Source organism: Neophocaena asiaeorientalis, unplaced genomic scaffold, assembly GCF_003031525.2.
Source record: "Neophocaena asiaeorientalis asiaeorientalis breed wild unplaced genomic scaffold, Neophocaena_asiaeorientalis_V1.1 scaffold302, whole genome shotgun sequence".
In the NCBI taxonomy this organism is placed as follows: domain Eukaryota; kingdom Metazoa; phylum Chordata; class Mammalia; order Artiodactyla; family Phocoenidae; genus Neophocaena; species Neophocaena asiaeorientalis.
In genome coordinates, this window is record NW_020174038.1 from 2,656,008 (window position 1) to 2,669,311 (window position 13,304).

Sequence of the window (13,304 nt, forward strand, 5' to 3'; positions counted from 1 at the left end):
CTTATCTCTACTCTCAGCTCCTTGAGGGCCAGGCACATTCCTGCCTCCGGGCCTTTGCACCTGCCGTTCCTGGAAGGCTCTTTCCCCAGAGCCCCACGTGGCTCACTCTCTCCCGTCTCTCTCCCTCGGGCTTTACTCACTAAGTCACTGTCTTAGGGGAGAGCCTTGCTCCGTGTCTCCCGTCCTCGCTTGGTTCATGTTTCCTCCTAAGCAGTTCTTATTCGCATACTGAACATGGACCTATTTATCGCTTGGATATAAGCTCCAGGGTGGCAGGGATGTTTGTCTGTGTTGGTCCCTGCTGTTTCCCCAGAACCCAGAACAGTGCTGGTCACGGAATGGGTATGGATCCCACATCAGTGGAATTAATAGTTGGATGCAAATATGACCTGAACAACAAAGTAGGAAGTTAAGGATGAAATTAGGTCATATTCTGGTCAGGCGAACAGGTGACAGGTACTGAGCCGTGTGGCTGGGTGCCAGGTTGATTGTAAGCATGCTTGTCACTGCCCCGGTCCTTTAATGCCTCGGTGTCCCTGGGGCTTGTTACCTCCTTCCCAAGAATTAACTTGTCTCGGAAAACAGAAGGTGCTCATCTGCACGTGGGCACTGGTTTTTCTTCCCCTGGACACACACGTGACATCCACTAACAGTCCCAGGAACAACAAACTCACATCCAGAGGAGCTCACATCACCCACGTGTCTCTAACCATGAAGGAGTGAAGTTTCCTGTTCCGAGACACTGAGCGTTAAGACAAAGTAAGAGTTAAAATACCAGTAAATGTGCCTGGTTCTTCCAAGAATGCATCAAATATTCAGCAATCCCCTGTAAATAAAGGATGGCCATACTGTCTTCCACATAAGAAAGCATGTGTTCCAACAGTTTTCAGGGCAAAGTTAGCAAATAGGGCCACCAACAGAACTGATCTCTGAAGAAAGATTCAATTAGGCGTCCGTGCAGTTGCACGAAGGCCGTGTTGCAACACCGCGGTGGCCTGTTCTTCTGGTCATTATTAATCCAGAAACCTTAATGACGAACAACATTTGTGTTATTGTCTCCCCAAATTTAATTTGTTTTTGCAGCAGTTCAGTTAATCCTGCAATCTGTTTTTCTCAAACGAGGGCAGATAATGGAGACACCGTTCTTTACAAGTCTTCAGGCTTTTAAATTCTGATAAAATCAGGGTTCTTCACTGGGTCTTGCCCCGGCTCTGAATTAAACCACTTTAAATGTAATTATGGAAGCTGGCCTTACATCAGGGACATCCATTTACAAAATTGATTGGCCATGCTGTTCCGCGAGCCATTTCATGAGCAAACGATTGCAAAAGGGCCAGGACCGTAATTTATAAAGGCAAAAAAAGCAGGTAAATACTTTATTAGTGGTAATGAGAAAGTTTCCAACTAACAACCTTTTTCTTCCCTCACCAGCTACTTCATGGAGCCGTGGTGCATGGCCCTCTTTCACGATCGTTTTATTGATCTCCGGAAAGAGTTACGCCAGATCTTATCCTCCAAGGAGGTAAGAGTGATTAACAGATATGTAGGTTATTCCTTGCGAATTAGAAGCAGTTACAGTTGTTGATCATTTAGACTTTTCCCTACATTCCCACTTTACGGTTTCACTTTGAAAATCAACTGTCCCTCACAGAAACAAACTAAGGAGTAGGTAAACATAGATGGTGATATTTCAGGGAATGTGGATTGTTCCAATCCTTTATGCGGGGCAGATTTGCTTTCCCCTTTTACAAGTACCTGTACTTCCATTATCCGCTGACAGTGAGGGCTGAAAGCGCGGTGTGGGTGGTATCTCCTTGCCCTCGAGCATGAAGGCTGCGTTCCTATAGTTTCTGTCCGCGTTTGCCAGCTGTTCGCTAACCATTCGTGTGCGCGTGTTGTTCCAAAGGTGTCAGGGGACTGAACAGGTGTCCAAATGCACTCCTTTTATAACCGAAACGTCTTTCTCCAAGCAGCGTAGGATTAACTGGAAGTGAGGCTGCACACCCCGCAGGCTCCGTACTCGGCAGGAAATGTGACTCTGCCATGTACGTAGTAAAATACTTGTGAAACTTTATTTTTTTCAACACCTAGAGTCCTTACCGGAGTTGCGGGGAGTTTACATCTTTGGTCAAACGTGCATTCTAGACTCCTCCTCGATTCACTCCGACGAGAGCTGGGGCTCAGCTGACCTTCCGCCTCGTCCGACTGTCTAGACGGGCAGGTTCTGCGTCTCTGTGTCGCCTCCTCATGGGTCCCCGGGGTGTGGGCTGCCACACCGGATGCACAGATGCAGCCCAGGTCCCCAGGCCCCTCGTTCTAGCCGCTGCACACCCCACCTCACCGAACCACACAGGGACCCTCCGAGGTGGGTGCAGGCACTGTTGTCATCGCCTCCACTTCGCCCATGAGGAAGCTGAAGCCGAGAGACTTCACGCAACCCAAGGCTCTCCTGCTCCAAAGCCAGCGTTGTCGGCCCTGGACCACAGCGGTGGCGTGGTACCCTCTCCTCATTGCCCCGCCCCTGTTCAGTTTCATCCCTGGGGGGGTCCAAGCTGGGAAACTGACGTAATTTGACTAATCTGAAGTAGATTCCAATTGGGAAACATAGGTTTATAGTTTAAGCCAAACTCAATTCTCTTTGGTGACCACAAAGATAGGAACCAGGTGGGGAAGCGTACCCAAGGGAAGCAGAGGGGCCGACGGCTAAAGGCCCAGGTCAGCCACGGTGAGAGTCATTCAAATTGGAAATGAGAATAGTAATGAGATAGAGAGATTTAGGATGTTATAGGTCAGCAAGGTCCCTGCACTTCGTTCGGGGCTGTGAGGAAGTCGGTCCACATTAAAACATGACCCCGAGCTGGAAGCCTGGTGCTTACTGAGCTTTGCTAAGCTCCCTCCCTCCTTCCCTCCCAAGACAACGTGCAGCTCACCGCCGCCCCATAAGAAGGAGTCATCAGTTTTCTCGCTGTTCCATCAACATTCTATGCCTAAACCTTCCAAACCCCAGATCTGAACTCCTCAGTTAACCTTTTGCACAGAGCCAAGCGGTTTTTGGTGTCAAGTTTAAAAGGGAAACTTTCCCTTCATTTTCCCAAGTACGCATCCTCAAACGCAATGGTGGCTGCTTCTCATGGCACCCGCTGAGACTCCTGAAACGTTTTAGGCAGGAGAACATGTTTGCCGTGGGTCAGTCTGCAGTGCGTAAACTCGGCCTGGCAGTGGGCCCTGGCAGGAGAGCAGGGAGACTGCAAGTGGCCTTTGCAGAAGATGGTCTAAGGCTTCCCCAACCATCCTCATGGGTTCTCTACATTTCCAGAAAGGGGAACCTCTGCAAGAAGAGCCTCCACTGGGGGACTGTTCTGACATCTGTCAAGTGCAAGGGCCACAGGAGGTGTTGGGGCCTGTAGTGGTATCTGCCTGTAGCTCAGATACACATGGAACAGGGACTCAGAGAGCTCGGGGGGAGAAAGGGAGGGTTTGTGTGCGAGCACGGGGCACAGAAGAATGGCCCCAAGGAAGTGCCGGCCACCAAAAGTCAGAGTGACTGTGACAGGTATGGTGGAGACAGGCCAACAGTGGAAGTGGTAGTCATACAGACAGGCATGCAGGGATTTCACTGAGGAGTCTGGTAATAGGAAAACAAAGCAGATAGCCTTCACTACAGAATAACAGTAATTCCTTTTATCAAATATTGAGATGATGTAACCCACTTAATTTCACTTTCTACCTTGTCTTCAGGGAAGTACAGAAGTTCAATCCCATTAACTATGATGTCCTAGCACTCAGTTTATCAATTTTCCCCTCCCTCCACGTGTGGAGAAAGAAATAAATGACTATTATCTAGGACTTCCATAAGTCATATGTAGATTTTAATTGTGTATATGATTTATTTTGAAAACAAGATTATAAGACATCTCAAATCCTTTTGTGGAAGTCAAAAGGGGAGTGGCTTATAAATCCTCTGGTCATGCATTTAGCCAAAGAGTCACTGACCAAGGTGAAATTCTGTATAGTCAAAATCATCCTTCAGAAAGATGGGTATTGATAGAGTTGAGAAAAAATAGTTTGAAAATAATAGAGACTTTAATATCTCACTTTCAGTAATGGATAGAACCAGGTAGAAGATTAACAAGAAAATAGAATACTTGAATAGCACTAAAAACCAACCGAACCTAACAGATTTATACAGAGCACTCGACCCAACAACAGCAGGATGCACGGTCTTCTCAAGTGCGTGTGGAACATTCTCCAGGACAGGCCACCAAACAAGTGTCAATAAATTTTAAAAGACTTAAACCATACAAAGTATATCCTCCAACCACAATGAAATGAGACTAGAAATCAACTAGAAAGTGAACAACAGATTCTTAAGCAACTTCTTTGATTTCAAAGAAGAAACCAAATGGGATGTTAGAAGTACTTAGAGACAAATGAAGATGAAAACACAACCGACCAAAATTTATGGGATGCACAGAGAGAACAGTTTTCAGAGAGAAATTTATAGCTATAAATGCTTACATTTAAAAAACAGGAAAGCCCTCAAATCAGTAACTTAATTCTACTCCTTAAGGAACTAGGAGAAAGAAAACCAAACTAGAAAAAGAAAACCAAACTAAACCCAATGCTAGCAGAAGGAAGGACTTAATAAACATTAGAGTGGAGATAAATGAAATAAAGAATTAAAAAAAACAGAGAAAACTGATGAAACCAAAAGCTGGTTCTTTTAAAAGATCAACAAAATAAACCTTTAGCTAGATTAATCAAGAAAAAAAAAGACTCAAATCCCTAATGAAATGAAAATGGGGACATTTACCAACCTTAAATAATAAAGGTTTAAAAGAGAATATTATGAACAATTGTATGCCAACCAAACAGATAACCTAGATGAAACAGAGAAATTCCAAGAACCACACAAACTACAAAAACTGACTCAGGAAGAAACAGAAAATCTCAAGAGACCTATATGACAAGTAAAGGTATTGAATCAGTAACCTAAAACCTCCCAAAAAAGGGAATCCCAAGACCTGACGGTTTCACTGCTGAATTCTACCAGACATTTGAATAAGAATTAACACTGATCCTTTTCAAACTCCTCAGACAAATAGGAGAGGAAGGAACACTTCCTAGCCCATTCTATGAGGCCAGCATTACCCTGATACCAGAGCCAGACAAAGACATCAAAAGAAAAGAAAACTACAGAACAATATCCCTTATGAAGTTATGATGCAAAAATCTTCAGCAGAATACTAGCAAACTAAGTCCAGTAGCACACTAAAAGGATTATACACCATGACCAAGATTTACACCAGGAATGTAAGAGTGGTTCAACATATGAAAATTAATCCACGTAATACACCACACTAATAAAATGAAAGAGGGGGAGAAGTGCTATAATCTCAATTGATGCAGAAAAAGCATTTGACTAAATCACACATGCTTTCATAGTAAAAACACTAAAAAGCCAGGAACAGAAGGAAACCGACCCAACCTGATAAAGAGTATTTATGAAAAGCCTACAGCTAACATCACACTCAATAGTGAAGGACTGAAAGTTTTACCTCAGAGATCTGGGACTAGACAAGAATGCCTACTTTCACCACTTACATTCAACAGTGTACTGGAAGTTCTAGCCACAGCAATTAGGCAGGAAAAAGAAATAAAAGGCATCCACGTTTGAGAGGAAAACTATCTCTATTTTCAAAGGACATGGTCTTATATAAAGAAAATTTCAAAAAATCACAAAAGAATATTAGAGCTAATAGATGGACTTGGCAAAGTTACAGGATATAAGATCAGCATACAATAATCAGTTGTCTACATTAGCAATCAATAATCCAAAATGAAATTAAGAAAACAATTCCATTTACAATAGCATCAAAAATATTAAAATACTTGGGAATAAATTTAAGCAAGGAGGTATAAGACTTGTACACTGCAAACCACAAAACATTTCTGAAAGAAATTAAAGAAGACCTTAATAATGAAAAGACATCTATGTTCATGGATTTGAATATTTAATATTGTTAAGATAGGATAACCTAAATGGGAAAAGAATCTGAAAAAGAATAGATATATGTATATGTATAACAATCACTTTGCTGTATACTGAAACTAACACAACACTGTAAATCAACTATACTCCAATATAAAATAAAAATTTTAAAAACCAATGTGCCAAGTTTTAAACTAAAAATAAATATTGTTAAGATAGGAATACTATGCAAAGCAATCTATGGATTCAATGCAATCCTATAAAAATCCCCATGGCTTTTTTTTTAGAAATGGAAAAGTCAATCCTAAAGTTCAGATGGAAATGCAAGCTAAAACAATTTGAGGAATTTTTTAAAAGTTGAAGGATACACACTTTGCAATTTCAAAACTTAATACAAATCAACAGTAACCAAGACAGTATGGTACTTGCATAAGGCTAGACATATAGATCAATGGAGTAAAACTAAGAGCCAGAGTAAACCCATTTATATGAAAAGATGTTAACATCACTAACCTTTAGGGAAATGCAAACCACATCATTAATCATTAGGGAAATGCAAACCAGGGCCACAGTGAAATACCACATCACGCCCACTGGGATGGCTATAGTTAAAAGAAAAAAATAAAAAGAGGAAATAATGATTGTTGGCAAAGATGTGGAAAAATTGGAACTCACACATTGCTAGCGGGAATGTAAAATTATTATGCAGTTGCTGTGAAAAAAATGGTTTGATGGCTCCTAACAACTTACAAACAGAATTACTATATGACCTAGCCATTGCACTCCTAGGTATATACCCAAAGGAATACTTGTATATGAACGTTCATAGCAGCACTATTCAGAATTACAAGATGGAAGAAAGAACCCAAATGCCCATCAAGGGACAGGTGGATCAACAAATGTGGTCTATGCACACGATGGAACGTTATTCTGCCATAAAAGAAATGAAGTGCTGATAGTCTAGAAAGTGGATGAACCTCAAAACACTGAGTTAACTGAAAGAAGCCAGACACAAAAGGTCATGTGTCGTCTGTGGCATTGTGAGGTGAGCTGCTCACAGATGAGCACGTTGGGAGTGGGGGGGTGGTCACCCTGGGCAGGGGTGGTCACAGTGTCGGGGGGAGGTGATCACACTGAGAAAAGGTCACACCAGGAGAGGCAAATGTACAAAAATGAGTTACGATCTAGAGCAGTATTTGTGTTGCGTAAATTTAAAAGCTCCGTTATGTGACCTTATACCATTTACCCTGATGTTAGAACAGCACCATGCAACACGAGCCCAAAATCTTCTCTAATTTTTGTATATTCACTGCTTATGTTTGATACATTTTTCCTGAAAAATTAAGGGAGAAAGAATCAATCTCAGATGTACTGCATACGTGCTTGGGCACTCAAATGTTTCCGTGCCTCTAATATTTAGTTCTGGGCATCCCTTGCCATTTTCTCTCTCACCGTCTTCGTTGAGCCGATTTGGTGTCCTGGCCCCCCACTGACTGTACTTCCAAGTGATGTGTGTATAATCTGCCACACCTGGCAGTGTCTCACTTACTTAACCAAGTGATAATTACCTTATATCTCCATATAGTTTGAATCTAGTTTTCTAAGTTCTTACTATTAATAAATTAATGATCCAGTAGAACTCTGCAAGATATCCACTTTTTTGTGGGTTTTTTGCTGTTAAAAAAAAAAAAAAGAATTATTGGAAGGTCAAATAGATATACCATCAAAGTCCATCTTCCTTTAGGGTAATTTTCAATTATTGTGGTGTTCAGAAAGCACACAGCTCAGATCTCAGTGAAGTGCTTTTTTATTTTGGCCATGCCACGTGGCATGTGGGATCTTAGTTCCCTGACCGGATATCGAACCTGTGCCCCCTGCACTGGAAGCACAGAGTCTTAACCACTGGACCACCAGGGAAGTCCCTTTTTAAAAACGCTTTTTAATTTTTGAGTGAAGTGCTTTTTATAACAACCCTCCTATAGATGGGCAGATAGGTGATGAAGCAAGTATGGTAGCTGTAGAAACCAGGTAGTGTGTATGCAGGTGCCAAGCACACCGTTCTGTCAACTTGCCTCCATGTTTGAATCCTTTTATTTTATAATAAAATGTTGGGGAAATCTCTACTGTATTGTAAACATGCACAGCATATGCTTCTCAACTTCAAATAACTTTACTCCCTCTGAGCCCCATCTTTAAAGATATCAATGAAATTTGCCTTTACTCAGAAGTTATTCCAGGGCTTTAAAAATCCCATTTCTTGGGGACTGTAACCAAGTAAAGTAACCATCTAGGAGTTTTCATGTAGAAATCTTTAATCACCTCCTTTCTTATTTTTAAAACAAGCCTGATATACAGATCTTTTCTATCTGTATATTAAGAGCTTAAAATTAAGAGCTTAAAATTACTACCCTTGCTGAACCTTGAAGACATTATGCTACGTGAAGTAAGACAGTCACAAAAAGACAAGTAGTGTTTGATTCCATTTACACGAGATGCCATAGAGAAAGGAGAAGGGTGGTCGCCAGGGGCTGGGAGGAGAGGGATGGGGAGTCAGGTGTTAAAAGAGTTACAATTTGGGAGGATGCGGACATTCTGGAGATGAGGGTGGTCATGGCTGACAATGTGAAAGGCCCTAACACCTTTGAATCCTACACTTAAAAATGGTTAAAGTGGTAAATTTTATGCTATGTGTGTTTTGCCACAGTTAAAAAAATTTTTTTTTTCTTAATGCAGAAAAAAAAATGACCAACCTTGGGGAGTTTTAGTGAAACTGCCCTCTTACTGTGGAGCTAAGCCCAAGTAATTTTAGTATCTGGCCTCTTACCGTATTTTCCAGGAGGAAAACCTTCCTTCCATAGAAGAATTAGCCCGTCAGATCGAAGATGAGGAAATTAACCTGCCCGAGAAGCCCAAGAATTACCTCAAAAGAGTTTTCCAGGAAACCATCTACAGGCCTCTGGTGGAGAAGAGCATCCTTGATTCTCTGCGCTATAATCATTACCACCTGCCCATGTACGCGTGGCAGGGCATCGTTTAGCGGTGGCCACGGCCTCCACTTGATTGCTTCCACTCGTATCGTTCCGGGAAGTGCTCCGTAGAAGCAGGAAACCTCTCCGAAGCCTGGCTGGACCGCCAGGCACCGTCGTGGTTCCCTCCTTTCTTTTCCGTGTCCACCGATGCCTGTGGTTTCCTATCGTCCCAGTAGGTGGCGCACGGCGGTGCGTCTGGATTCTGGGGCAGGGAGACGCTTTACCAACACCAGGCGTGTTCCTGGGCAGAATAACCCATTTTAGCAATAAAATGAGACCGTACTGTGTAAAACTTGTTTTTTACCTTGGGCGTGGTTCTGTTTGATTTCCTGAAAAGTCCTGCCGCCAACGCTGCTAGTCCTTTACATGTTTACCCGGTCATAGTCGTGAGCGATAAAAAAGAAAATCGTGTGCCCAGGATGGAAAATGAGTAAAACAGATGACAGGAAATTATCTCTGTAATTTAACATCAGAAGGACCGATTGCACAGACAAGTTTACAGGAACTTTTGAAACGAGGAGGCTGCTCTCAGGGCCCCTGTATTTCTACTTCCTGTCCCAGATCAGGAGCATAAATGCACCGAAAAACTGGAAGATCAATTCAGGTTCACACACAGGTTTCAGACTAGAAAACGGTGGTGGGAAACTAATCTCGGTCATTTCCTTTGACCCTCAGCGCTGTTGCTTTGCATCGGCCCCCTCTGGTACCTGTCACCTGTAACGTGGGTCAGTAGCCGTCTTTCTTGTAAATAAAGCAAATTAAGTACCTAGCACAAAATATGGATTCAGGAACAACACATAAGACTGTTTTCATTTATTTGAATCTCTTTTAAGCAGATAGTGTGACACAATTTGTGTCTGAATTTTTGACCAGTAGAGCTTAAAAGTGGCTTTCATGGACAGAATTACAGTTTTCGTGTTTGGTTTTTTTTTTTTGGCATTTATGTTAATATTTAGCAAAAGTTGGCTCAATTACAATGACTACACAGTAATTTGGAGGATGTCATAGCTGGCATTACAGAATTATCCACCCATTAACAAACTGATACCTCTCAAAAATAAAATGGTTTTGGAACCCTAGACTCTGATTTTTCTAAGGCAGGCAAAAGCAAGCAATAAACTCCATTAATTCCTGCACACGTATGTTTTACACAAGCACATGGGTCATTCAGAGGGAGGGCCCAGCTCCCACCATATGGTACAAACCGTGTAACTCTTATGGAGAACAATTGCTACTGGTCCCCTCTTCAAACTGCAAGCCCAACACATATGGAACCATATTTCAGGGCCTGCAAATGAGTCAGCTCAAGAAACTCTCCTTCCCTCACCCCCTTCCTCTGAGAGGCCCTGGATTAAATTCATCAGCAAATGGAGTGAGTTTCTTTGACAGGCCCTGGGACCTCGGGTGGAGATTAACAGTACAACCAGTTAGAGGATCAACAGTTATGATTTCTGTGACAAGTACTACCATTAAAAAGCTTCTGGTCACATAAAAGCTTCTGGTCCCAGATGATAGTGCCAACCTTAATGTCAAACCATGCATACACTTTATAGTAAGTTTTCTTTTGCTGCCTTTTAAAAAGTAGTCTTGGGCCCCCATAGGTATCATGGCAGATTTGGAAATGTCTAGAATATAATTTAGTCTACATGGTGCCTTGGAGGAAGTTTCTGACCATTGTCCTATATTCAGAAAGTGAGTCGTTTCCTGAATCTAGGCAGGAATTTTAGCATATATGTGCAGACAAGCATTTTGTCACTAAGGAACCACTTTTCTAATAAGAGACGAACCCAAGGGTTGTTGATCATAGCTTGAAACTGGCTGTTTTAAGGGCTTTAGGAAAATAAAGATATTTATTCCTCGATGATGATGAATCCTGGCAGAAGAAAGGGCTTCAGAAAGACCAAGATTTGGACTTCTCTTGGGGAGCCCTGGCATGGCTTCTGTAAGAGACATGAGTGCCAGGAAGTCCCCAGGCATTTCAGCGTGTGCTGCTCAGCAGGGAGTCTTGAACTCTAAGCCCAATCTTACTGACAGGAAAACACCAAAGTTAAATTTCCCTCGTTGTATTCCCCCCAAATCACATGTAACAACCATGCCTCACAGTTGCCTCTAATGATCTTCTGACATAAGTCGGTTTTTACTAGCACGTGGCCACCTCCTTCCCCAAAATGGCTCCTGAGATGCCACCGAAATATCCCAGGAAGGCGAGAGAAAAAGAGAAGATGATGTGGGAGAGGAAAGAGAACACTGTAAGGAGAAAATGTGAAGCCAGCCAATCAATATTTACCCTCAGAAGAGGGTGTGTGTGTGTGTGTGTGTGTGTGTCTGCGCGTGAGAGAGAGCGCGCGCACACGGGTGCACGGCTGAGTGTTAGCCAAGGCGCAGGGAGAGGGGCTCGAAAGTCGTCGTGAGCAAGGAGCTGTTGATTGTTTTCTGGTTGAGAGAAGAGGTGATGATAAGGCTGGGATACAGTGCGCGCCGGGCCGGGCGGAGCGACAGCTGTATGCTAATACTCGCAGAAACCAGCCTCCGCGTCCCCCATTAAAGCAGGCGGCCAGGAGGCCACACATCACTGAACAAATAGGCTCTCTCTAGACAAATAAAATAACACACGTTGGCCTGCGGGGAGTGGGGAGAGAGGACACCTAAACCCAACAGCAGCAGCAGGACGGACGGAGTTGGGGGGGGGTGGGGTGGGAACAGAGGCCCAGGCGGACAGCGCGACTCCCCAGCCCCCGGGCGCCTGGCTGCCTCTCTGTCCACCCCCCGGGGCTGGCGAGGACGGGGGACGTTCCGAGTCGCCGTGGCCTTTCTGGTCAGTTTTGCTGGGGCTTCGTCGCTGCCTTTCCTGAGACTGGGGCGCGCGGGGAGCCGGGCCGCCCCTCACAGGTGGGAGCCGCCCCCTGCGCGCCCCACGCTCGGGGCCCTCCCGCTCCGCTCGGTGCCCTCCCAGCTCTTCCTGGACTCATCTTCTCCTTAGGACTTTCCCACACTTCCTGGCTTCTCCTCCGCCCGCTTTGGCCAACATCGCCCTTCCCGTCGCCCGGCCCGGGGACTGTCCGGCCCGCCTCCCCTCCCCTGCCCGGCCCGCGACACTCCCACCCGAGGAGAAAACAAACAGCCCCGAGGGCACTTCAAGGAGCGTGCGGAGGCCCGACGGCACACTCAGGAGGATGAAAGGGGGCGGCCGGCCACCCCGTGGGCCCCGGCGAATAATGGGCGCGCGGCAGATTGCCGGGGGCACTTGAAACTCGAGGGGAGGGAACTGCTGGAGCGCGGTCCCTCCCCGCGCCCGGCGGACGGCGCAGCCTCGCGGATTCGCCGTCGTCTGCCCTCTTTCATGCGCTCTCCTTTTGTGTGGAATTATTTAAACGGGAGATCCATGGCAGCTTTATGCTAATGTGCCGAACAAAGGCGACGGCCCGCCGGCGGGGGCCCGGAAGGTGCCTGGAGGCCGGAGCGGGACGGGCGGGGAGGCAGCGGGCTGCGCGTGGCTCTCGCGTGCCCTGGGGCCAGACACGGCCGCCCCTCATTCCTGCAAACACAAAGCCTCTCCGGCTCGGGCCGGCGCGCGCGGCGCACGGGGAGCTGGGCCCCTCCGGGACCTGACGGCGGGCTCTGCGCCTGCAACGCTTGGTCCAGGCCTGGCCGTGGCTCGCGGGGCGGGAGGGCCTCTGCGAATTCGGCAGAGGCGTCCGCAGCCGGCCCGGGACGGCGCTGGGGGCGCTGACCACTCCCTCTCGCGCCTCCCGAGCGTCTCCAAACGCGCCGCGCGCCGCGGGGTGAGACTGCGGACCCTCCTGTCCTCTCCTCTTAGGAGCTTAGGGGCTGCCTAGTCCCGGCGACATCCCACAGGGCAATTCCTGAGCCGAAATTCCTCGCTCTAGCGCTTATCTCCAAGCTTTGCGCTTCCAGCAACTCCCTGGCGCTAAACTCGGGAGCCGGGGGTCACAGTGAACCCCACTGCGTTCCCCGACGGCAACCTAGGACTCCAGGACAGGAGAGCTTAGAGCGGCCGCGGCCTCCAGCTCTGCAGCGGTCAGAGGAAGAATCCACCGCGGGGTCCGCAAGGACGAGGGCCGAAGAGGCCTCTGGATTTTTCCCAAGCGCCGGCCAGGACCCCACAGGAAGGGGAGGAGTCGCTTGGGGCCTGGGAAGGACACTTCGGGACCCTGCCTGGGATCCCTCTGCTCGCCTCCTCCCGTGAAACTCCCCAGGAGGGGGCAAGTCAGCGCTCAGTGTTTCCCCAGGCCAACTCCACGCGGCCCCTATCCGGAATCGCA

At 46.1% G+C, this 13,304-nt stretch overlaps 1 protein-coding gene across 1 annotated transcript in view; it reads left to right on the forward strand.

Moving 5' to 3' along the window:
* CFAP61 (cilia and flagella associated protein 61) overlaps positions 1–9,313 on the forward strand; it is a 251,956-nt gene extending 242,643 nt beyond the window's left edge. The window contains exons 26-27 of the mRNA XM_024753694.1: positions 1,432–1,522; positions 8,829–9,313. Of these exons, the coding sequence (XP_024609462.1) occupies positions 1,432–1,522; positions 8,829–9,029 (292 nt within the window). The 3' untranslated portion in view covers positions 9,030–9,313. The remainder of the gene's footprint in view (positions 1–1,431; positions 1,523–8,828) is intronic.
* Positions 9,314–13,304: the final 3,991 nt, after the last annotated feature.